This window comes from Phoenix dactylifera, chromosome 11, assembly GCF_051530095.1.
Source record: "Phoenix dactylifera cultivar Ajwa chromosome 11, Ajwa_hap1_PhDact_Kaust_v1.1, whole genome shotgun sequence".
Taxonomy (NCBI): domain Eukaryota; kingdom Viridiplantae; phylum Streptophyta; class Magnoliopsida; order Arecales; family Arecaceae; genus Phoenix; species Phoenix dactylifera.
In genome coordinates, this window is record NC_143200.1 from 7,033,685 (window position 1) to 7,059,556 (window position 25,872).

Genomic DNA, 25,872 nt, shown 5'->3' on the forward strand with positions numbered 1-25,872 from the left:
CATTTAAATAAATTTGTTAGCCATAATTGTTCAATCACCAAGTCAAAGCATCACGCATGTAAATTGAAACCGAGAAATATCAGCGGCAAGTCCAGCTCTTAGGAGTTACGGTTGTGGCCTCGGCATTGGAAGCGACCTTTGTTGTTACGAGAATCAGAACCAAAACGAGAACAAAAGAAATAGTTGATCACTCATGGCCAAAGGTCAATATTATCATCAAGTTCGATTCACTTTGTATTACCCAACTTTAAACATATCATAATAACTAATGAGAATGACGTATTCCTACAGTGAGAAAGGCGAAGAGACAATGTATTTTTGTCAAAAAAAAAAGAAGAAGAAGCAAAGACAAGGAACAGTGATGAAAGAAATATTTAAACAAGACAAGCAGAAGCTCACGTGTTCATGGTTCATTTCTGGATAGCCTTCTGAATTATATTGGTCAATTATGATTAAACTAAATGAAAAGATTAATGCATGATACAAAGACAACCAAAAGCTCACTCCATCTCTACGGGAACAAATGTTCTTCCACGGCTAAGACCACTGCCATGTTCAAGTTTCTAATTCAAATTATTGAACAGGGGGCAGCTGAATTTGACTGTCCTCGCTTGGAAAAAAGAAAGGAAGGAAGAAAGAAAAGCCTTCCGTGCCGTTGACAAGGAGACACATTTATCCTAACCAACGTTGGTTTCAGACTATAGAGTTCAAGAATAAATTTTAAAAAAAAAACTTTTAGGAGGTCTATGTTTATTACATCTATCCTCAATAATTTGTAAAATCTATATTTTTTTATCTAGTTATATTAACAGCATTAGTGAAATTATTTACCTCATGTAGAAAATTAAAATTACTTTTTGATGGAAGGAGGATGCACATATTTTCTGATGTCCTTAGATGGTTGTTACATCAATTTTCAAATTTTTCTAGTATGGCATTTATGCCTCATTTAAGATTAAAGGTTTGACAAATATTGTAGGTTAAACTGTTAGATAAAAATAAATCTTAGAGGGTAAACATAGGTTTTTCATTCAAACTATTGAAGGTAAGAGTAATTTATTTCTAATTTCAGAAGGATTTTTGTAATTTTGTTAGGAGTCCATGAAGCAACAAATTTTGTGTTATGATCATGTCTAATTATTTTTCAAAATGTCAAAATTTCTATAGTTTTTCGGAAACTAAATTGATTTTAAAAAACAAGGCATTGCATATTAAAAGATAGAACAAGCTCGTTGTAGAAAATATCACCTAAAATTTGTTGTAATATTTGATTCTAAATTATGAAAACAGGAAATTACATGTGTTCTTGATGACTAAACACTTGCAGCCCAGTAAATTTGATGGTAATCTGGAGGTCATGTATTTTGATTTCATATAAAATGACTTTAGAGGTATGTAGCATGTAAAAATTTTATAATATAAGTTACACTACGAGCATAATTTATGATGCAATCAAGATTAGATTTGAACTCTATAAGTCAATTGAAAATCTACTCTTACTGGAATACTGTTTTTTGTCCGCTCGATGTTGCTATGTATTGTTTGAAACTTATGAGCTCAATAAAATTAAATTAATAAAAGATAAGAAAAATATACATGTGCAATGGATAATTGCCAGATGTATTTAATAGTTACCGATACTAGATATCTACTATGTATTTCATATTTCATATATATTTTACCATAGTAGCAACAAGACTAATTCAAGCACATCACCTATCCTATTTATATTTTTTAAAAAAGAAAAAAAACATGACGCCACAAGCCCGCAAGAGGATACAAAATTATAAATAAAATTTAAATAATTAAAATGCTAATATAATAATCTAAGATCTTATAAAAAAAAAAAACTAGATGCAATGTATTAATTAGATTCTTTGGTTCTATATAAATACTCAAAATCTACTTAATACATAACGGATACAGAACTAAACACACATCCGCATGGGTCAATCACAAATATCATGATACTCATGGTTAATCTAAACAGATTTATACTGCAAATGTCCCTAAATCCATCTAGATCATAGCCCCACTTTATTCTAATACAATTTATGATATGTATTAATTAGATTTTTTTTAGCTCCATATAAATATTCAAAATTTATAAAGTATATAGCCCGATATAGGATTCGCATGCCCATATAGACCCTTACAGCTAAGTTCATAAAATGCCACTTTTTTAATTTATTTTTCCCCCAATCGATTACATAATTAAGTGATCGATTTATTGCATTAAACATTAATTACGATCCTTCACCACCCCATTGGTGACCCTCCCGGACCAAGAACAAAGAAAGCCAAGGGGGAAAAGGAAAGGCGAGGCGAAGCCAAGTTGCAAGGAAGAGGACACCTTTGCTTCAACACCAAAAGCCAGGCATGGTATAAATTCCTCCTGCCTCCAAAAGACCGACACCATCCCCAGTGAGGGAGATCTCAAAGCATTAGTGAGAGGAGGAACACCCAGACATGAGGATGACCAAGGGAGAAGACACAGAGAAGAAGAACGACAACAGAAAGGAGGCTCCTTTAATGGAATCAGAGGAAGGCGAGGGAGAGCCAAAAGAAAGCAGAGGAAACGAAGAGGAGGAGAAGAATGAGGAGGAGGTGGTGGTCGGCGTGAAGACGGTGGTGGTCGGCGTGAAGACGGACGTCCAGAGCCGACAACTCCTCACTTGGGCCCTCGTCACGGCGGCCGCCCCGGGAGACCGCGTTGTCGCCCTTCACGTCCACACCTCCCGTTCTTCCTCCTCCTCCGATCCTGAGGGCGAGGACGAGCAGGCCGCGGTCGTCTCCCTCGCCAAAGACTTGGACGCCATGCTCGCCGTCTACAAAGGCTTCTGCAATCTAAAGCAGGTGCCCTTTTTCCTGTCAAAATCCTTACTTTTCTCCACCCAGTTTGCTCTGTTTCTTATTGAATTCGTTCAGCTGTTCCCAGATCTATCTGAAGTGGAAGATTTGCAAGGGGAGTTCGGTCCGGAAGGTTTTGGCCCGGGAAGTGAACGAGCTCGCTGCGTCAAAACTCATTCTTGGGGTCGCCAAGCACTCTCGCAGCATTAGGTGAGTCAGTGGCTCTGTTCTTTGATTTTTGTGTTTTTTTTTTCCCTTTGCCTTTCTTTTTGGTGACCGTTTTAGATTCTCGTAGGTTGTCTTCCCTTTCAATTGTCAAATATTGTGCAAAGAAGCTGCCTTTGGATTGTTCAGTCTTCGCCGTTAGCAATGGAAAAATTGTTTTCCAAAGGCAAGCAGCAGGTTATTTGGTTCCCATTAGCCTTGATTCAGTCTAATTTTTTCTGATTTGCTTTTATTCTTTGCCTGAGATTTCATTGCTGATAACAGACAAGAACAAAGTTCACAGGAGGAATTCGAGCAAGGATTCTACCAGTAGCTCTGGCGATGGCGAATTGTATTGTTTGTTGCCAATTAGAGGTCAGGTAGGGAAGGATGTGGATGATTCCAATTCTTCACCTCTGTTGGAAGATGGGTCGAATAATGGTAACAGTGCTGCTGATGAAAATGTAACAATGGTGGATGCGTCTTTAAAACAGAATTGTTCAATTTGTGAATCTGTTTCTGAGACGCCAAGCATGAATGAATCGAAGGAGGATGAGCCACTGGCTCCAGTTCCAATGGAGAATTCTGATGCTCCTGCGAGTTGCTCATGGTCTCCTGGGGTAAAGGAGATTCCAAGAGCAAGAGCCAGTTGGACGCTCCTCAGAAGACCGGTCTTTTCGAGCATAAGGAGTTCTTCTTCCCATGAGTGGCCTAAGATCTCTCTAGCTCATTGGGCATTGCGGCTTCCGAGCCGGTATTCGGCGGTCCATCCTTATCGCAAGTCCATGAAGTCAAGTGCAAATGCCATCTCTAATATTGACACTGACTCAACTCCTCCTTCCGGTGCTGTCCATGATGAAGAAGGGGTACTTTCAAAGGAGTTGGAGTCTCTTCAAGAGAAGTATTCATCAGTTTGTAGATTGTTCAGCTACAAGGAACTTGTAAACACTACCTCCAACTTCTCACCAGGTTGTTGTTTTCCATTTCCCTCCTCATTCTTCACTATATTATCTTTGTATACTCACGTTGAATTTGTATCTGATTCTCATTTGGATCTTCAATGCAGAGAAATTAATTGGGAAGGGAGGCTGCAGCCGAGTCTATAAGGGTTGTCTTTCGGATGGCAAGGAAGTGGCAGTGAAAATTTTGAAGCGCTCTGAAAATGCATTGAGAGATTTTTTTTCGGAGATTGAGATTGTCACCACCTTGCATCATAAGAACATTATTTCTCTGATTGGGTTTTGCTCTGAGAACAACAGTCTCATACTGGTTTTTGACTACTTGTCACGGGGTAGCTTAGAAGAAGTTCTTCATGGTGTGCATGTTACAGTCACTTAAGTTTAATGTCAAAATTTTGTTGTTTTTCTTCTTCTTATTCACTGAATACTGTTTCCTAGGTGAGAAAGAGAACAAGCCTGTTCTTAGTTGGTCCACTAGATATAAGGTGGCTATGGGTGTAGCGGAGGCACTTGATTACCTACATGGTGGTAGTGGTGCTGAAACTGTGATCCATAGAGATGTGAAGTCTTCAAACATCCTTCTCTCCGAGGATTTCGAACCACAGGTCTAATATTGTTTTCCAGTACATAAGATGAGCAGATTGTAGTGTATCAGCTTGTCACAATCTTCTTGTTGTCATCACTTCAGTTGTCTGATTTTGGACTTGCAAAGTGGGCATCGACATCGACATCAAGTCCAACTTCTGGTGATGTAGCAGGAACATTCGGGTTTGCATCATCGTCTAAATAAATATACATAGATTTTGCTTGCACTATGGCTGTTGGATCAAATATAAGGCCTTCTAATCTATTTTCTCCTTCATGGCAGGTATTTGGCTCCTGAATACTTCATGTATGGGAAAGTCAACAAAAAGATTGATGTCTATGCTTTTGGTGTCGTGCTTCTCGAGCTTCTTTCAGGAAGGAAGCCCATCAGCACAGGGTGCCCCAAGGGCCAGGAGAGCCTGGTCATGTGGGTAAGTCCTTGGGGCTCAACTTATTGCATCTTAATTTTGAGAACTGATAGCTAGTTGGTCAGCTAGCTTCCACCATTAAGACTAAAGAGCAGAATGTACTGTTCCAAACAACAAACTGCACTGCATTTATATTCAGAGACTTGATGATGATATGTATAACCTTCTTTTTAGCTCCTCAATGAAGATAGTCCAACATTTCTAATTTTTAGTGATGGCAGGCAAAGCCAATCAAACTTTACTTCTGTATTTTAGTAATGAAAATAGTCCAACATCCTTAATTTTTATGGTGATGGCAGGCAAAGCCAATCCTTCAAGTTGGCGAAGTCAAACAGCTGGTGGATCCATGTTTAGGAAATGAATACGATAGCGATCAGATGGAAAGGGTGACTCTAGCTGCTTCCCTTTGCATCAGGAGGGCTCATCAATCCCGGCCCCAAATAGCCCTTGTAAAATCTAATCTCCCATGTTATCTTTTAACCAAGTTCCTTGTGTTAGGTAGCACTACTTTAAGGCAGTGTTTTGTTGCTTGGTACCGGGAAGGCAACGTTGCCAGTTCATTTTCATCGAACCATTTCTATGAGAACTAATAAAGGGATGTCGATGTGGGGTTAGTGTCTTTCTCTAATAAAACTTGAAAGCAATCAAACATTGGTTTTCAATAAATAACTAAGGTTCACCAATTGGGGCTTTTATAACTGAACAATCAAATGCTCTCCACAGAGTTGACTGAAGCACCACAAATTTTATTATACACTGAGTTGCATGGGTTAAAATGTAACTTTAGCTTTATGAAATTCATGCATCTTTTATTTCACAACAGGTTTTGAAGCTACTCCAAGGGGATGATGATGTTGTCAAGTGGGCAAGGTCGAAAGTAAGCACTTCCGAAGGGCTTGATGAGTTGGATGATGAGTTAATACACCCAAAATCTATCATCCAATCCCATCTTAACCTTGCACTTCTTGATGTGGATGATGACTCATTATCGATCAGCAGCACAGAGCATACTGTTGATTTTATAACCGCAAACACTTCCATGGAGGATTACTTGAAAGGAAGATGGAGCTGTTCCTCAAGCTTCAATTAAGTAACTTCTTGTAGATGTGGTATCCAAGTTTTTTTTTTTTCCCTTTTTTCCTTTTATTTAAATGTACAGTGTTTATATTTTCTGATTCCTTTGATTTGATCTATTTGTTTTAACTTGATGCAGGAAGCAGTATGGTCTAAAGTGCCCACTTCCTTGCCTCTTCACATGCTAGTCTATTGTGAGATTGTTTTTGAAGAACAATTCCGCACTGTCTTCTCAAATGAAATGCAGGGAACTAACAACAGGGAGTCGATGGCTTTTTGTGTAGTCAAAGAGTGATCATCAGAATTGTCATCTAATTGGTTGAGCCCACAATTATATGAAGCTGTAAGGTTGCCTCCAATGAATAATAAAAATTCCTGCAGCATGTTTCTTCTAATTGTTTGAACTTGAAATTCCATGAGCATTTGTAGATCAACTTGGGCTATACCATGCGATCTTATGTTCAGCATTGTTTAGGCGAGGTGAAAGTTAATGTTGAAAGCTATGAAGTTTGTTCTGCTCTATTGACCAACTGGCTTGTTTGTTTAGATGCAGGACTTGCAGTCTCCATAGAAGCTAGAGGCTGTGAAGTTTCCAATTGTTGAACTTAAAAGATTACGAGGCCAAAAGGTTGCAAAAGTAGATGATAAAATCCTGAAACTAATTTAGCTGGTATGGTCTAGCATAAACAGAACTCTGTCCTGAATAAATATTATTCTCATAAAAGTATTGCTACATTGTATATATGGTTATCAATAAATGATTTATGAAATGTCTAAGGTAAGAAAATTTAACTCACATTTGTACATGGTTCTTTGCTTTCTCAAATCAACTTTTTTGTTTTTTGTCCCCAATGATTTGAGTTTTAACTTTCTACCATCATTTACTTTGCTGCTCTTGCATGCAAATATACTGCTAACTCCACAGCTAGGTTAAATTCCTGTCAATTTTCTCTGTTACTTGGTTTATATCTACCTTTTCTATCTTTCTGCGCACACATGCTTATAATAAGCCATCCAAATCAAGACAGCATCCTCGATTAGCTCAAGATCTCATCAGTTGGAAAATACCAACACAACAAACATACAATGAATTATTGCAAGTTGTCGAGATCAGTATCAAAGCTGTGATCAGGGTGAAATGTGAGATGTGATGTTGGGAACAAACGTAATAGCCAGGGTTAACCAGCAAAGCAGCTAGGCCACAACTGGGATCGTTGCCTCCTTCGTATTAAACTACCAGATAAAATTGGTGCCTGGATGAACCAGATGCTCAGTTTCAGAGCTCCATTGGAAGTGTTCTAAATTTGTTTAAGGAATATTTGATATTGGCCTTTCTGTAAGATGCTTGACTTGAACTGCAAACCTGATCTTACCAGCCGTGACCCAAACTGAACATTCCGGGTTGGGTCTAAGTCATACTTGACCTCGGTCCCGTCAGAATGACCCACCGAATCTAAAATCCTTTCCATGGACCTGATCCGACCCGATATAACTAATAGGTTGGATTCAAGTCCAAAACAATGACCTGAATGTGAAATCAGGTTGGGTTGGGATCGAATATGCCTTGGTCCGATCTTACCTGCTTTCAGCCCTACGAACAATGGAGAGGCTACAGGAAAAGAGAAGTTCCACCGGTAAGAATGACATACAGCTTTCATCTCTGGTAATATCATGCGGAAGAACTAGCCTAGAGGCTAGAACCTGGATTTTTTCAAAGAAATCCAAAGTTCTCTTAACACTTCCAACCTTCAAATAGATGAGTAATGGCATCATCTCGGCCACTATTGTACTTAGCCAAGCTCGATAATTAGAGAAGAGGTGCTTTCAAGTTCCATAGTGAGCAATAAATATTCTTCATGGACTCTATGCTCTCTACTTTGCTCATGTGAGTCCTAACCAAAATTTTGCTGGAAGGGGTAAAGGCTGACTTGAGTGCAAGGATGCAATTCAAGCCCCGGACAGGCTCTGGACAAGGGTGAATTAAATCCCAAGTCCGCTATGAATGAAACCAAAGCTCAATTTGATAACAAGTTTGATTGATCTTATTCAATAAAGAAACAAGCCAAGCTCACATTTCCTCTAAGGGCTCATTTGGTTCGCGGGAAGCATTTTCCTTCCTAAGAATATGATTTTTGGAAAACAAATTTCTAGAAAGAGGATGTCTAGGAAAGTACTTTGACATGTTTGTTGACCATGGAAAAGTAACAAATTTCCAAATGTTTATGTTTGGTTGGCCATCCACTTTCATAGGAAAGTTATGTATAATTTTTATTATGCTCTTTAATTTTTCTTTAATGATGAAGGGTCTTTTTGAGAAAAAGTAAAAATGAAGTGATTCCCGCCTCATTGGAAAGTAACTTTCCCATGAAATGTGGGAATCATATTCCCATGTGAATACAACTTTCCCGTCTCTCTCCTTTGAAAACTCCAACTAAACAAGAGGCATCTCATTACTTTCCCATTGACCACACTTTCCCCCCTTCTTTTTCTGCGAACCAAACGAGCCCTAAAACTTTGGGTTTGTAAAAATATAATAAGACGGGTCTTACTCTAACAAGTTGTTCAGTTCATCAACTAGTCAAGCTGGAATATTTATAGTTGACCTGAGCTCGTCTAAACCTGTATTTACGCACCAAAAGTTGTCCAAACGGCATGATTTAGGTCAGTAATAATCTATGTACCATATATAAAAGCATCAATAAATTTTTGTCCAGAAGCAATCCTGACCTTTCTTTCTAAAAGAGCAAATTCTAGCCATCTATAGGGTCTTTCAATGACTAAATGTTTCTAAATTTCTATACAAGACTCAACCAAACCACCTCTCTACAAAGAATCCAACTATTTAGGTTATTATACACACCCAGGTTTCTTCTTCAATTTCTACAAAGACCTCGCAAATATTCTAATTGTTTCATACCTCTCTTCTTTTAATCCAGTCTCCTGGAAACATGTGGGTTCCGCTTTTTTTCTTTTGAGAACTTGAGCAGAAATTGATGAATTCTGCATTATATTTCAAACTATAAATTTCATGATAATTGGTTGCCAAAAGATTGTATATTATTAATATGTGTATTAGCCAAGTGAAAATCCAACTATTTTGTTGGATTTCTAAAATATAATATTAGTAAATAATATTTGTTTTGTATAACAATATCATGATAAGTCAAACTATATTTCAAACTACGTTAGTAAATAACATTCATTTTGCATTATATTTCAAACTATAAATTTCATGATAATTGGTTGCCAATAGATTGTATATTATTAATATGCATATTAGCTAGGTCGAAATCCAACTATTTTGTTGGATATCTAAAATATAATATTAGTAAATGTTGGAGAAAAAAATGGATTGCCCCGAAACACGTGGATGCATCGCCGGCACGTGATGGCAGGCGCCACGGCAGCAACCCTCAGGGCGCCCGACCTCAGAGGCGCCCGACCTCGAAGCGCCCGACCTCGGCATCCCCGACCTCAAAGATCACAGCCTCGCGGCCTTGGTCTCGGCCAAGCCGAACTCGATCGACCTCAACCCCGAAGAAGACTCGGTCAAAGGACGAGGCAAACTCCTTTCGCTCCGCCAGAAATCAAGCTCCTCTCCTCCTCATTCGGGATCCCATCCCGCGATCTCCGCCTGAACGACTGTCAACAATTAATGCGCACGGTCTCCAAGGATTCCCGGCTTACTCAAAATCTCAGGCCATTCACGGCAACCAATTGACTCACTCAACCCTGTCCAGTCACCCACGGCAGTTCATTAATTCACACGATCACGCCCAATCATGACGGTAACTCATTAATTCGCCTGATCACGTCACAGGTAACACAAGCACCCCTCCTATAAAAGGGGAACTTCTTCCTCTGGGGGGATTCTGATTTCTGGCTCTGACTTCTACTTACAAGTTATCTCCTTTCTCCACAAAAGCCCCTCTCTGACTTAAGCATCGGAGGGCCGGCGCCGGAAACCCCGGCCACCGGCTTTTTGCAGGTCCTCCAGAGGACGCAGCCCGCCGATGCACCATCCGTCGGAGCTCCACCTTCTCAGCCAGTGGTCACCTCCGGGTCCAATTTCCAGCAACAGTAAATAACATTTGTTTTGTATAACAATATCATGATAAGTCAAACTATATTTCAAACTATGTTAGTAAATAACATTCATTTTGCATTATATTTCAAACTATAAATTTCATGATAATTGGTTACCAATAGATTGTATATTATTAATATGCATATTAGCCAGGTTGAAATCCAACTATTTTGTTGGATTTCTAAAATATAATGTTAATAAATAACATTTGTTTTGTATAGCAATATCATGATAATTCAAACTATGTTTGTAAATAATACTTGTTTTGCATTATATTTCATACTATAAATTTTATGATAACTGGTTGCTAATATATTGCATATTATTAATATTATGTCAAGTCCGTTTTGTATTAACCAGGTGGAAATCCAACTATTTCGTTGGATTTCTAAAATATAATGTTGGTAAATAGCATTTGTTTTGAGTAGCAATATTTTATATAACGTTACTTTCACGACCTTATGGTTCCTATTACTTAATTTTGTTGTTCTCAAGAAGCAATAGTCCATTAAAAAGTTACATCTTTTCTTTATAATGTAATTTTGATTATCTTTATATGTATCGAAACATGCTTTTGTATCTATTTATTTTTTAAAAAATTCAATACAGTGAAATTAAGTATTATTGTCATTCATTTTACCATTTATGTTCGTTTTCCCCCGGCTAACAAACAGGTTTTGTTATGTTATTTCTTCATAACCATGTTTTTCTTTTAATTAATTAGTCAATACAACAGATCCTAGGATGGTCTAAATCTGATATGGAGCTCACTAACTCGGTTCATTGTCCCAAACCCAACTGCTAGGGTTAAAAACTCCTACCCAAACACAATATGAGATGCTCTCATCATCGTCTCAAACAAAATTCTAGACTTGGCCATGAGCTAGCAGGGCCTGGTAAGATCAAACCACCAGATGGCAGAGTTCTAATAATACTTATTAGCATTGATGCAAAACACAGTACAGTGATGATCACAGTCTATTGGTTGACACTGATGATTACAGTCTATTGGTTGACAGTGATGCTTCCTCCCATTCAGAACCTGTTTGGTTCTCAGAAAGAGAAGAGACAAAAGTATGGTGAATGAAAAAAAAAAAAAAAAAAAATTGAGTTTCACCAAAAAAAAAAAAAATTGAGAAATACATCATATTTGGTTAGAGTTTTCAAAAGAAAAAGTAGCTTTAGAACAAGATTACTATATTTTATAGAAAAGAAAAATTCATATGGAAAAGTCTAATTTTAAATTAGGATATTTTTTTTCCAAAAATATTGTTAAGCTTTGAGATAGAATAGATAATTAGATACCCTTAAGCTTTAGGATAAAATGGGTAAGGTCTTTTCTTTTATTAACGACATAACAAGTATTTTACATAATTTTCTCGAAAAATTAGATACTCAACCAAACATAAGCCATTCTGAAATGTGCCACTTTTTTATGATCAACCAAACATGCAAAAATTACTTTTCTAAGCATCATATAGCTAAGTATCAACTTTCCAAAAAAATATTCTAGTAATAAAAAACTTTTTCCGCGAACCAAACAAGTCCTCAGTGCCTCTTGATTCAAAGTCTATTGTAGATTTTTTCTAGTTCATGTGAAAACAACTTCAGAGAAACAATGTCATTCACAGGGATTTTGAGACTCAGCATAAAATTCAAGACTATCAACTATAGTGTCTGGCTCTTAAAATTTATGTTCAGTGGCATTCCACTGTAGTATAAATTCTGTTTCCGGTTGTTTTGCAACATTATAAATTACTAGTTGACTTCACAATGATGTTGGGCAGGTTCTTTTTCATGCTTCATGTTAGAAGACTTAATAATCGTCAAATTAAAAGGAGAAATGAAAAGTGAAAGATATGAAGGAAAATGTAATTCATTGCTTGTCGAATATTAGTAATCCAATATATCATTTCATAGGACATGTAACATAAGATAAAGCCAACCTAAGATGTGCTGGGGAGGAAGAGTCACTCAATTTAAACTTCATGCTCTTATGGAGAGAGATAATAGTTATTGCTGGAAATAACTTTCTTCAGATAGTTTTCTCTAAGCTGCCTCTTGGATGATCGACCACTGATCAACCATATTTTTCAAAGTGCATATAATTTTTCAAACCATCATTCAATTAACCTATTACTTATCTGGCCGACCCAAATTAATTATGGTGTAAACACAACAACATAGCAAGGTCAATCCATAGCCGTATATGAAATGTTTACTACATTATTTCCTTTTTGAAATGCAAAATCTCGACAAACCAGATCCCAAGAAGAAAAACAACCCCAGAAGTTATGTTGGCTTTCATTATCTTTTTAGGTGAGATAGATATGCATTGATTTTGGGTCTATGAATTGCAAAGCACATTTATGTGTCTACTTTCACTTGCACCTACATGTGATTCAAGCATCCCTGCAAGTACCTACATGCAATTTCTGATTGGTGCCAGACCAATCCATTCAAAATATGATTTAGTTTGGTACAACAACATGAGCAACTAAAAGCTTTCCATGGAAGATTAATTGATTGGTCCTTGCATTTGGTATATCTATCCCTGCCTAACTCCCACATCATTCATCTAGGAAAAAAATCAAAGGAACATTCTATTTCAACACCAAGATAACTTAGTTGTAGAATTATGAACCCAAGACTGGCCGATCAAATCAGCAAACCATTCTTGCCTCATCATCCTCATCTAATCTTGCTGACCATGATGGTTCATTGTCAACTATCATACATGCAGACAAGGAACGCAATGACAGAAATACCTCAATACATAGCATGAACATGATCTAACAGGTACGACATTGCTCATTCCTCAGGGGAAAACAGGTGGTAATATGGTTAAGATCTTAAATTGCAATAGCCATTGATTATGGCATTCTCAACAGAATGGTTACAAGCATGCCTGACACAAAAACAAGTTGGTATGTGCTACCAGCATTGCATACTTTATACGTTTGGTGTGCAAAGAAGTAAACATACAAAAATAGTTGCAGAAAGAACCAACTAGGAGTCTAGGATACAGAGTTTAAGTTGGTTATTATAATTTTTATATCTAGAATGGCATTAAGTGCACACATAAGAGCTTGCAGACCTCCCAGACCCAAAAATGGCTGAATTCTAGCAGCTCAGGCTAGAGTTCTGTCCGCATGATTGTCTTCCTTGGTATAACAAGTAACATATGGACAACCATGCACCAAAATTGCCTGATCGCAGGCGAAGTTAATGAGCCATATAAAACAAACACAAGCATCCACTGGTATGGGTTCATTGATACTCGAGCAGTGCCTTTTATTGCGAGCTGCCAAGAGAGAGAGCAAGCGCAGCAAGAGGGCCAATCCCACCAAGATCATGTTTCAGATTGACATCGAAAAATGAGAAAGCCATATATGGATAGAAATAGCCATTTTTGAAGGCAAGTTTCAGGCAGAAAATGTTTTTTTTTCCAGTTGTTTCAAGAGTTTCTGCTAGATGCCAGTGCAGTCCCATTTGGCATCCATACTTACAAAATGTGAACAGGGGCATCATCCTCTCCATGCTAGAAGACAAAATGTAACATCACCAACATTTACAACCACAGTAAACAAGACCACCAAAACCTCGCCAAAAAAGATCAAAATGCCACCAACTACTTCTGCTGCAGCTTTCAATCACGACTTGAAGCTATGCATTCTCAGTCACTGTCTTGTTGATCTCTTCAATATGGTCATGAAGTATTTTCCACTTCATAAGGAAAAAGAGTTAAATTAAAGCAGAGAGAATCACATGATAGGAGGCACAAGAAAACTGTCCTTTGAAGCATACAAACAACTGTAAATTGGCATTTGATTTTGTTGAAAAGAAGGGGGGAGGGGGGGATCTAACCTGGCATCAAACACATGGCTGATGTTTTAATGATTATACGAAAGTGCCTTCTTTCTTTTCCAAGACGATTTAGGGGTTTTTAGTAGAAAGACAAAAAAGAATGTTGTGATTGGAAGGATGCTCAGTGCATACCTGATCAATGGAGAGTGTGATACCTAATAGAACAAAGAAAAAGAAAAGGGACTATCAGCAATTTGTGTGAAAATTTCATATTATAAGGTAAAAATGTAGAAGACTAAAAGCAAGCATTCAAAATCACACTTGAGACTCCAAGCTGAAACAACTTGATCATACAAACAATTAAAGTTTTGCAAGGCAAAAATTTAAGCTTGGTATGTTTCAAGACTAATGTCGAAGACTAGTCAAACAGAAAGATTAACAGATTACTCAAAAGTAGGAATCATATTGTCAGATGTGGGACATCTATCCATACATGTTGACCTTACCAATGTGGACTTATATGAAGGGACAATATGAAGACGTTACATTTGGGGGGGCATTTAACTTTATCAATACCAGTCTAAGCAGTCTTGATGTCTACAACTTGGCCATCATACAGCACCAAGCTAAACTGTTTGTTTTGCATCAAAATAAATCCTGGTGCTGTAATCAAGGATCATAGAGTGGAAGGAGAGAATTGGTGGATTTAGGAGGCCTTTGTAAGGAGAAATGATAGGAATGTATACATGAGATCACCACTCACCTATCCTTCTTGCATAGGTCCATTATCTTCATTGGAGAAAAAAATGTGGCCCTTGGGTCAAAAAAAGTCTTCTCTAACTTTATTTGCGTGATGGTAGCAAAAAGTATTCTGTAAAGTGCTCCTTTTCTAGAAGGTTTATCTTTGACAGGCTGTATAATAGAGAAAAGGTTCAATTATAAGTGCTCAAGTTGTAATGACAATACTAGTTAGGCAACATTTATTCCATCGTGACTAGGAGCTATAAGCCATTTGCTTAATATAACTAATTTGCATCTAGCCAAACTACTACACAGAACCAACTAGATTCACAAATCAATCTAAATACCACCATATATATGCATAATCAATCCTTAAAACTTCTCTGATCCAAATCCTGGCCACTGAACAGAAATAGCCAATTGTGACTTGAACTCCTAGTCTAATAACAAGCTTAGACTCTAAGTTTTTGACACATAATTCAACTGAAAATTCATTTCATTTAGTTAATCCATCACTAAATATTTAAGCATTGATAAAGCCTTAAAGAGGATAGCGCACTTAAAAAATCTGAATTTCCAGGTCATTTTGCATTGGCCATTTTTATTTCGTTTTCATGCAGCCCATCTCAAGGCCAAGAGACCACCTAGAAAAATTTGAATAGAACTAAAACACTAGTTTGTGCAATACTGAAAGTATTGCAAAACTGAAATTATCTCTCTTTCTTGTTACTCATGATCCAAAAACATGTCAGTAACATATACTAGGTTATGATCTATTAACATTCTCCTCAATCATGAGTCACAAATCATCAAAATTCAAAAAATATGTTTTAGATCATACCAACTAAACAAAGTGCTCGCATGATTGAATGCTTGTCCACAGGTAATATCATGACCAGAATCTACTTAATAAATGCTACTATTACTATTACAGAATTCAATCATATTACAGAATGTCCCCAGGTATATCATGCTCTCTCTACATGATCAGCTGCAAGCAAGTGCTTTACCATAAAGATCTTCTGATAATCAACTAGTTTTTCAGCAGCAGCACCTTCAAACTCATGAGACTCTTCATAATACAAATGATCAATGAACACCATACCATCCATAAGATGCACTTATTTTCCTGTATTAGTTTCTTCAAAAAAGACAATCCTGAAAATTTTCAATCTCAGTCAGCAATGCTTTCGATCATATAATTGAGAAAATGGACAAAAGTAGATTTACTATGCCTCATGGGTTTCTTTGGTTTCTGAATCATGGGAGAACATTGAGACAAGGCGCAAGATCTTTTCACCATCATCATGATCACCTATTGAGTTAGCATGAAATTCGTAGAACCATATTCATTCCTTGGTTGTTCCCAGACTTTCCCCAATTAATATGGGGTCAAATTTAAAAAACAACTCTAAGTAGAGAAGAAGTCATGGAAGGATTGAGCAAATTCCACATCCAACAGTCAGTCTGACATCAACCTTCTAGAAATTGATGCTAAGTTACTAGACAAGGCAAATTTAGACAAGAGAGAGGCCCTTTATAAAACCTATATGGTCATTTGACATGAAGGCAAATTTATGTTATAGGTGATAATATGCCCCTAGGCTTGCAGAGTCTAGAAAGAAAGGTTTATGATAACTTTCCATATAACTATGACGAGATGTGTTCATCTCAAAGACATGAACAAGATAGAGATGAATAAAAGCCAATCTCATAAATATTGGCAAATGGCTGGATGTTAAAATTTCACCTTTCACTCATAATTATTGTATATAGTCTCTTTAACTGCTTGTAGATGTCAGCTAGAACTTTTCTTTTCTTGGATATGAAGTCACATTCAACAGTAAAGACTATCAGTCATATCCTTTGCTGTTGTGGTGACATTCATCTTTGGAGGGATCTTCTTCTAGATAATAATCACTCCCCCTTCCAACTACCAACTCATGGTTCTCTCTTCGACTAGTTACAAGGAAGAATCTATTTAAGGATCTCATCCTTAAATTTAACATTTCCATTATCACCCACATTTGTTGGCTTATCTGGAAGAGGAGACGCTCGCTAATATGCTCGGATACATGCCAAAATTCTCCAATCCTCACCAATCAAACAAAATCTTTTTTAGGAAGTGGTTTAATGGAATGGCTCTGTGCATGGTGGTGAACGAGAAGCTATGCTTGGTGCAGTGGGGACTCCACTCCACAATTTTAGGCTTCAATTGCAACAAGGTCCAACACAGTTTTGTTTTCAAATATCACATAGCGATCACCAGCCCTAAACTTATGGAGTTTGGAAACCCCGTAAACCTATCAGCAGGACTTGGTGCAATTTTGCTGAGTGCACCAAATATTCCGCAGCTCTTGGGATGATGATGACGGTTTGCTCATGGTGACAGTTCCCTACAGTATCCCTAGCAGGAAATCAGCAAAGAACCCAAAACCAACAAGACATCAACCAATCCCATATTTAACTTTTCGCCCCAAAAGTTACATACCAACATGAGCCTAACAATAAACCATTGTAACGAATGAATCCATCTAAGGGCGCAGATATTTTATTTAAAAAAAATAAAAGGAAAAAATCTATGAAACGTGAAGCAACAAATATAATCACAAAAGAGAAAACAGAAAAAAATGGAAAAAATTGAAAAGAAAAAAAGGCCCAGAAAAAGCAATGAGGAGAACGAAGAGACCTTTCCTTCCAGGGAGCTGATTCCCATCCTTGGCGTAGAACTCTCTGATGTCCACTACGACCATCCCCTGCCACCTCCGCACGGCGACCCTCCGATTTTTCGACAACTGCATTCCCCCATCCTCAGAGATGAAACCCTAAGCGGATCCAAAACGTTGCGCTTGCGAAATTGGGATGGAGGGGGGGGGGGGGGGGGGGGGGCGAGAGAGAGAGAGAGGGAAGCGTTTGGTGATTGTGGGTTCGAGAGGGCTACCTCGCAGACGAGGATGTCGCCGGTAGCGTCCCCGGTTTCTCGCTTAGCCTCCCTCTTCGGCGGCGGCGCCCCGTCGGAGTCGCCGCCGGCGGCCTCCTTGTTGCGTCGTTTCTTGTTCTCCCTGTTCGACATGTCTTCTTCTTCACCTTCTCCGGAACTCAGATGACGTCCGAAGTGAAGAAGGAGAGGCAAAGAGCGAAGTCCTTCTAATGTATGGAACTCGTTTCCCGCGATTCGATATCCCCGCATTACCTTGCAAAGATTTTAAGCAGCACTGTAGCAACTAGCAAGTCTCGGAATTGCTTCTAGACTCGTCCGGGACAGGAGAGCGGTTTTAAAGTCTCTCCGGCCGTCTGATCTTTTGCATCAGTGGTTGGTCGGTGGGTGGCTGGTTCATATCGCGCACTTCAGTTCCCGCCGGTTTTGAAGCTTGCATCTGAAGCCGCCTTTGTATTGGGTGCTTCGGTGACGGGACACAAAACACTGACGAATGAAAATTTCGTGGGGTCCCCAGCCGGTGGCAGCGCTTAACTAACCCATTTAATTTATTTTAAATCAAGTTAGATTAGCTATTTGATAGAACAGTCGAATTTAAGTCTAAATTTTTAACCTTACTTAGTAAATAGATAGAACAGTCAAATTTAAGTCTGAATTTAGTAAAAAATTTTATTTTTTTATGGACTTCAGGATTAAAATTTTGTGAGGCTCTAGAGTTAGAATTTTATGCAGACTTTTATCAAAATTTTGGATTATTTGTATAAATTCATTACTATGTTAGTTTAGATATAATTTATACTATTGAGATTTAAAAATACAAAATATTAAGTTGCTTTCTCATGGTATCTTCTCATCCTCCTTTTTTATTTCTCTTTCTTTCTTTCTTTCTTTTTTTCTCTCTATCTCTCTCCTTCTTCCTTCCATGATATTAGAGCTTATTTTGTCTTGCCAAAGCTTGTTTTGTCATCATGAGCTCTCTATTAGACCATGTAGGCTTATTTTAGAATCTCAAAGACCAACTTAAATCAAGTAAAATGAAGGATAGCATAAAAACTTTTGGTTACTTTAAATTTAGTAATTTCTCCTTCTTTCTCTTTTCTTCTCTCCATTGCTGGATCAGCAATGGCCACCCCCCTGCCACATCTACCCTATTCCAACTGAGTACCTCCGGTCGTCCACCGACATCACTACCATTGAGCCAACATCTCCTTCCTCGCCGCCAATGTTGCCACCAATCGCCTTGCTGATTGTTGGCGCCGCCATCCTATTGAGCGACCCAATTGCCCACTTCAAGCAACCCCTCCTTTCTCTTCTTTCGTCCAACTCCTAGATGACTCAAAGTCACCATAGCACATGGTGTGCAGGGTGTCAATGATGACAGCATTATAACCAACAATCCTCATTTAAGAATCAATAACTTTTTGTGTTCACCTGACCTGTTTCAGAAGGGCACAAGAAACTGGCCTCATAACACTACTACAAAAACACATCTTGCAATCAGATGCAGCTGCTCAGCATCTTTATCTTCTTACTTAACACTCTCTGAATGAATTATTATATTCAGCAGATAGAAAGTCATATGAAACTGAAAAATTGAAGGGATTGGACATGGATTGATGAATAAATAGGATCTCAAATCTCCCTCCGTGTAAAAGCGTAACATTTTTTTTCCTAATCAAACCATAATTCATGGTTACTTTAAGCTAACAAAATAGTGCAAATTGCTGACATATCAGAAAATTACTATGCAAGTTTTGAAGCTGGCGAAGAAACATAGAAGACCAGAAAGTATGATGCTGCATCAGGGCTGTCATGGGATTAAAGCATAAAGCTCTTTATTGGGAAAACAAAGTGCAGAGCACTGAAACATGAGAAGAAGTATTTCAAATAGACATTGGGTGGTATTGTTGGTGTCACGCCCTGAACTCGCCACCTGGGTCGACCACGTGACACAGCTATATAATCCCTAAAGCGAAGCCCTAGAAATCATGATTGTTTAGTGATATTAAGGTTGTAATAAATTTTCAAGCTTTATATATTCTTTAGGGTCTTGCCATAGAAGGTATGTAGCCGTATCATATGGTCGACCTGCGTGACAGGTTCGGGGTGTTGGGCTCACGAGAAAGTTTCTGAGGATCCCAAACTACCAATATAGACTTTTCAATCCCGCAGAGCTGGAAAACTGTATTCTTTATTCCAGTGTTCCTCTGCATATTGATTTCTTTTGCATTCTTAGTATTCTCAGCTGGAGAAAGAATTTTAAGTAACAAAGCATTTCCAATATACACGAATCAAATCAAAAAAATGTCCCTCCATTCCTCATAAATTTTCCAGACTATTTGTTTCTAATCTTTCATGTTACTTGGTTTGATCTTGTAGCGAGGATGTAAGATAGAAGAATGACACTCAGCAGACATGGGATGTCAAAGATGGGGAGAATAAGTTGATATCATGTTATCTTTCCTATAGTCCATATGATTTTGTCTCACTCAAGCTCATTTCCTCTCAATGTGAATTTTGTTCTCCAAATCAGAAGGAATTGGCTTCATGCTGCAATGAACCCTGTTTGCTTTGGTTATTCAGGGACCGTTGATTTTGTAAACATACTTATCTGAATTTGGGATGGACATCCATTCGATGAGACTCCCTGCAGGTGAACTGCAACCTAATCTGTGTTTCAGATGTTTTAAGTGCTAGTAACTTGCCTGACTATGACGAAAATTCTTTGCATGACAAGAAGCACTGAAACCTATTGGCAGTATCTCAGGCAAAGGTCCCAATTTCTCCTCTCATCTCTTCGGCTTCTCAGTCTTATGAGCTCTCAGATACCTCTTCCTTTTCTTCCTTCATTATGGCATCTCCATGCTTCCAAACTCAACTCTTATACTTCTTTCCACTACTAGTAAAGAGGAAAAGATACAGCATGCAAAAGAGAGAAGAAAGTTTATAAAAAGCTTCACTACCACCACAATCATTGCTTAAGAGTATGATAACCAAGCATTAGCCAATGAACCATTGTAATTATTTGGATCCAGATTTTTGGAAATGAATTATCCAAGAGTGGAACCTAGAACTTTTGGTTGTCAAGCACAAGAGTGTGACTATTAGGATCAATGTTAGTTCGTAGTGTACTTTTTACCCATTCTGATGCAAGAGCAATATACTACTGACAATTACTTTCCAAATCGTTTGCTACAAAAGCTTCACTACCACCACAATTTAGCTTAGAGTATTGTAATCGAACAATAGCCAACATCTTTTTTTTAGTACAAGAAGAGTATACTTCTTAACAATAACTGAACTATCAGTACGAATTCTTCCATGCACTCCCTATGGTGGGAGGCTACAACAACATATTTCATGCTACTGTCATTATGACTCGTACACAAAGGATGTTCTTAAACAACGTCTAATATACAAAGGAAACTAAAACACGCACCATCTTCACCATCTTTCTCTCTTCCATCACATAGCTCTCACAGCTTGAAACCTTGGCTCCTTAGGTAAGAACTTCTGCTTTGTATACACTGTGATGTAATCACCAAACATGAACTCAGGATATCTAGCAGCGCCATCTTGATCTTCTTCTTCTTTCGTTGTTTGGCCTTCGAGCAACTTCTTTGCGGGGGCAATGATGGCACTAAGAGATGGGTTGTAGAAGGATGCAATGGACCTTCTGTTACCATTTCGGGTAGCAAGAACACGATGCCATGCGCTTTTATACAGCCCGTTGCTCATCGCCTCTATCTGGTCGCCGGTGTTGATCACAATGGCATTGGCTAATGGTTGGACGTCAATCCACTGGCCATCTTTCAGGATTTGAAGGCCTCCGACTTGGTCATCCTGGAAGAGGAGGATAACGCCGCCTGCATCAGTGTGGGCACGAAGGCCATGAACTAAATCGGGGCGTGGGCATGGTGGATAGTGGCTAACTTTGGTGCCAAAGAATGGTTGTCCATTTTCACTGCCACAGAATGCCCTCCTAATGTAGCCTTTCTCCAGACCGAGATTCTCATCCATGACCTCCATTACCTTCTCAGCCAGCTTCTTCAGCTCGGCCCTGTATGCCTTCATGGTCTCTCTGGAGTATGGCAAAGAAATTGGTGTAAAGATACACAAAGTGAGGTCACTAAAATCGACGCACGCAAATGTGCATAAGGTTTTTCATTTTTGGATGCAACTCTTCAGAGACTTTTTAATTTACAGATATAGCTTCATTTCTCACTTTCCTAATCTTTAGGACCAAAGTTTCAAGCTTATTAAGTTGAACAATTAGTATATAAAATTCCGAAAAAACATTTGATTTACACTTTAGCTATTGAGTTTGTTCCATCCTTGGAAGATGGGCTTATAAAATGGCAGCTCTTAGGATCATAAGTTTGCATGTTCTCATATCATTTTATCCTGTTCTATGATTACATCATCAGTCTAGACTAGCTAGTTGAGAGGCCTACTTGAACTCTGGGGGCTGGGATGGCCATTTGTTATCATCTTGGAGAACAAATACATCCTCCCAATCCGCATTATCCAGACGCTGGGACATGCCTCCGGGACCATTTTCAAGTTCCACTGATTCATTCAACAAATGAACAGGATTGGAGCCCTTGAATCCTTCCTCTCTTTCAAGCTTGAAGCACTCAGAGCACACCTTCTTCACCTGTTCGAGAAGCTCCACTGGAATTCCATGGTTTATCAACTGCAAGAAGAAACACATTGGTTAATGAATTATTTGAGCATGATCACTTTATTTCACAGGAACCATTAGCAGTCTAACATCATAAGCCTCTTTGGAAAAAAAGATATCAAGTTCACTGCATCATGTGGTAACAAAGCCCGGCAGGATAGGATTATAAATGAGTACATTAAAGGAAGTTGGATTGATCAAGAAGATTCTGCGTCTCTTGTTTTCTTCTCAGCAACTCACATATTCTGATCTAATCAAAAAAATCTTAACAACTATTTTGTTTCACAGTAGATTTCTTTTCTCTTTTTTTTTTGAACGAAGGGGAGGGAAACCACACCCAAAAATTTATATTTTACAGTAGAATCGAAATAGGATGAAAGTGAATTGGTGCATATGGATTACCGAAACAGTTATCCGAAAGGTATTGAAAAATAGCTTACTGACCTGAAAGAATCCCCACTCTTCGCATCCATTAGCAATTTGAGCCAAAGTAGTGGCCCTCTCCTCACCATCCAACTTTGAGAAATCAATGACCGGAATCATGGTGCACTTACGAGGGCAGCGAAAGTATCAGAAATAAATGGCAAGTTATGGAAGCTCCTCCTCCTTCACAGAGATGACTAGAATTGAGCCTACAGTGTGCTATTTATAATTCACCAACCTGGGTGTCAACTCCTATTTCATTTCGACATGGTTATGAGTAATAAGAAAAATAAAGCAACATTTGGGACGGCATTGCCAAACAAAAGAAATCAAAAGTCAACCTAGCCGTGGATGCCCACACCTTAAGCATTTCTTATTAGCTTTTATATATATCCATTGTGTTCATGATAAGAAGAAAATACCTTCTCACAGATGTTCTTGTGACTTGTCAGAGATTAGTAAAGGACCCTGGGCAAGAGATTAAAGGCAACACAATCAAAATTAAGGGACCCCTCTAAACTGGTTAGGTCCAGGCCTGATGTGACTTCTAACTAATGCAAATTAGTCACGGCTCGAGGCTTGGACCTACATTAACCAAGAGTTCAAATAGGATTGAAAGTTTGAAGAATGTCCCACCTTTTTGAACCACTCGAAGTAGGTGGTGACTGGCCATTCAAATGTGTTAGGTCGGGTCCAAGATAACACGCAAAATGATGTGTAAACATTTCAGCTCTGGCGCGAACCTCTATGCAAGCAATTATATATTTCGAAATAATAATCACAAAAACAATGATAATTTTTGATGTTTTTTAATGCATAAACCAACGCTTATAAGCATTAGTATTTTTATTGCCAACGCTTTCTAATGCATCACAAAAGTATCGACAATGTAAACGTCAAAATTTTACTTGCCGACGTTTTGTGAAAGCGTCAGTAATTATCGATGTTTTTAAGCATCCGCAATTGCCAACGCTTATAAGTGTCGCTAAGTTATCTCCTGATGTGGAAGTTACAATTGAATCCGATACTGAAATCTCTTGATGTTTGTACCAAAGACCTATCATAGAATACCATCTTTAGGAGAGATAAGGAGGTTTAGGTGCTTGCAAGAAGAGTTGTCTCCTGTTTCGTAGTGTAAAACTATCTGTATGCCCAATATATCTATGAGAAAAATAATCAAATTCAATGATTCTATTCATTGAACTAAATTTGGTTACTAATATTAACTCTTGTTTAGTATATTTCATGTCTAATGTTGGGTCCAAAATATAGGTTTGCTGAGGACTAACTTCAAGGACACATGACCAACTTTAAAACATACTCTTTAGGTCTAGGACAAAGGAGGCGGATTGTTTGATGTCATTAGATGGCAAAGATTTGTTTGCAGAGGACAATCTACTAACCTAATGGTATTTATGTTGTACAAAACACTTACTCGAGTCAATTATTAGAGGCTTCAAATCTCTAGAGTTTTGTAGAGAGCTAGTTAGGCAGCTATCCGGCCGACGTCCCGCCCTTATAGTTGACTTCTCCCGCATCAGTTGGTCTCTTCATCTCCTCTTCTGAATGTTCCAATCCCTTTTGACTTTATTCACATGGAATGTGACCTGCTCTTTATTTTTTTAACGAGAGTTTTAGTCCAAAAAGGAATAGAATCCCTGGATCGCCGCCGGGGATTGAGAACATAGCCAGAGGCTTCATGGAGAGAGGATAACTTTGAATGAACTATAAATTAAGTCATCAATATAATAATTTTCATCTATGAACATTTGCCTCATTAGCTTCTCAACTTGTTTGGATTATTTAATACTCTTCTCTTAGTCAACACAGCCATGTTTCATTGGGTTGGAATTTCTTCAAGTACCCATACGGCACCCAGAAGCTTTGCTTGATCCCAACCGCTCTAAGTCATCCTATTACCCGAGTGGAAAGGGCATTTGATGTGCAGGGGTGCAAGAAAAAGATTGATGATATTTGTGCTTGTCTTTATAAATAATATAATGGTTTTTAGGGGATTGGGGCAAAACTTTCTATTTCTCCTAAAAATCGGAATAGGAAAGATAATCCTCCTAACCAAACATAACTTTACAGGCATGCAAATATTTTCAGAACATAAAAGACACTGCAAAGTATAGTATAATGCAGTTTTTTTGCTTTCCAGTTCAAGCAAACCACTAACTATATAACTACTTGCACTTAATTGGTGTTTAGAGCATTAGGATATATCAAGATTTATACACAAAGATTAGTCATCAGAGTGCATGGTACCTTTGTGGAGCTACCATGGACATTAGATGACAACTTAGATCACCTGGTTGGCATCCCTCTTGGGGAAGGTCCAAGGTTCAGAGCTAGAAGTGCCATCCCCAGCATATTTAAAAATAAAAAAAAAATCAAGAGAGGTCAAAACCCAACGTCTGAATGAGCTAAAAGTTCCTAAAAATAGATGAAAACAATTCAAATAGGATATTAGAAGCTAGTGACCAGTAAGAGTTTCAAATTATACATGGTGCTTTGTTAGAGAACCCATCAAAAGTGTCATGGTGTTTTGTTAACCATTTCCTCTAAACTTTAATGGTGTTTTTCTGTGAGAAGTCCATAACTACATGGTAGCAGACTATCACTAGACAGGGAGTGTTGTTCCAATCTGCATTCACTTTCTTCATTTCCACCCTAACGATCCCGAAAACCATTCCATTCATGTAGATGGCTTCTGCTACAGCCACCCACTGCTTCAAAAATTTAGCTGCCTGGTTCAGGAATCAGTAGAACCAAATTTCAGCTAAATGACACTTATCAGTCTATGAATCTTGAACTACAACTTGAAGGTTCCTATGTAGGAGGACCATGCAATTCCAAGGGTTACAAGAACAAACACCAAACACAAAAATATTCACAAGAATATAATATTAAAGAGAATAAAAGACTTCTGTCAAACACAAAAATATTACAAACTCAAAAAATAAAAAACCAAAAAACTATAATACTCTCTAGAATTCGACACAACAGTTGGCACATATTAATTCCCTCACCTATCACACATACACAAGAATATTTCCTAAAGCTATCGCATGACTCAACTTGGTTATACG

General features: G+C 38.1%; 3 protein-coding genes across 9 annotated transcripts; 1 reads left to right on the forward strand and 2 right to left on the reverse strand.

The window, feature by feature from the left end:
• The first annotated feature begins 2,232 nt into the window (after positions 1–2,232).
• On the forward strand, positions 2,233–6,495 carry LOC103718726 (protein kinase STUNTED-like). 4 transcript variants are annotated; one of them, XM_017845607.4, is made up of 11 exons: positions 2,233–2,856; positions 2,939–3,060; positions 3,146–3,252; positions 3,340–4,023; positions 4,121–4,369; positions 4,452–4,618; positions 4,702–4,781; positions 4,882–5,029; positions 5,326–5,475; positions 5,850–6,135; positions 6,240–6,495. In XM_017845607.4, the coding sequence occupies exons 1-10, from the start codon at positions 2,470–2,472 to the stop codon at positions 6,114–6,116; spliced, it is 2,361 nt and encodes a 786-aa protein (XP_017701096.4). In that variant the 5' UTR covers positions 2,233–2,469; the 3' UTR covers positions 6,117–6,135; positions 6,240–6,495. The 4 variants fall into 4 exon arrangements, with proteins under 4 accessions (XP_017701096.4, XP_088562832.1, XP_038984235.2 ...); XM_088706706.1 differs by having other exon boundaries at positions 5,850–6,116; XM_039128307.2 differs by lacking the exon at positions 5,326–5,475 and having other exon boundaries at positions 2,270–2,856.
• Positions 6,496–13,596: 7,101 nt separating this feature from the next.
• Positions 13,597–18,083, reverse strand: LOC103718712 (RNA polymerase II transcriptional coactivator KIWI-like). Of its 3 annotated transcripts, none has more exons than XM_088706710.1 (4): positions 17,677–18,083; positions 17,425–17,530; positions 14,187–14,209; positions 13,597–14,054 (listed from the first exon to the last, which is right to left on the reverse strand). In XM_088706710.1, the coding sequence occupies exons 1-4, from the start codon at positions 17,923–17,925 to the stop codon at positions 13,932–13,934; spliced, it is 501 nt and encodes a 166-aa protein (XP_088562836.1). In that variant the 5' UTR covers positions 17,926–18,083; the 3' UTR covers positions 13,597–13,931. The 3 variants fall into 3 exon arrangements, with proteins under 3 accessions (XP_088562836.1, XP_008805864.3, XP_008805863.3); XM_008807642.3 differs by having other exon boundaries at positions 13,597–13,913; positions 17,677–18,079; XM_008807641.5 differs by having other exon boundaries at positions 13,597–14,209; positions 17,677–18,075.
• A 2,765-nt stretch (positions 18,084–20,848) lies between these two features.
• LOC103718711 (1-aminocyclopropane-1-carboxylate oxidase-like) lies at positions 20,849–23,217 on the reverse strand. 2 transcript variants are annotated; one of them, XM_088706709.2, is made up of 4 exons: positions 23,203–23,217; positions 22,802–23,032; positions 22,128–22,369; positions 20,849–21,754 (listed from the first exon to the last, which is right to left on the reverse strand). In XM_088706709.2, exons 2-4 carry the CDS (start codon positions 22,898–22,900, stop codon positions 21,139–21,141), a joined length of 957 nt encoding a protein of 318 aa, XP_088562835.2. In that variant the 5' UTR covers positions 22,901–23,032; positions 23,203–23,217; the 3' UTR covers positions 20,849–21,138. The 2 variants fall into 2 exon arrangements, with proteins under 2 accessions (XP_088562835.2, XP_088562834.2); XM_088706708.2 differs by lacking the exon at positions 23,203–23,217 and having other exon boundaries at positions 22,802–23,158.
• Between the last annotated feature and the right edge of the window lie 2,655 nt (positions 23,218–25,872).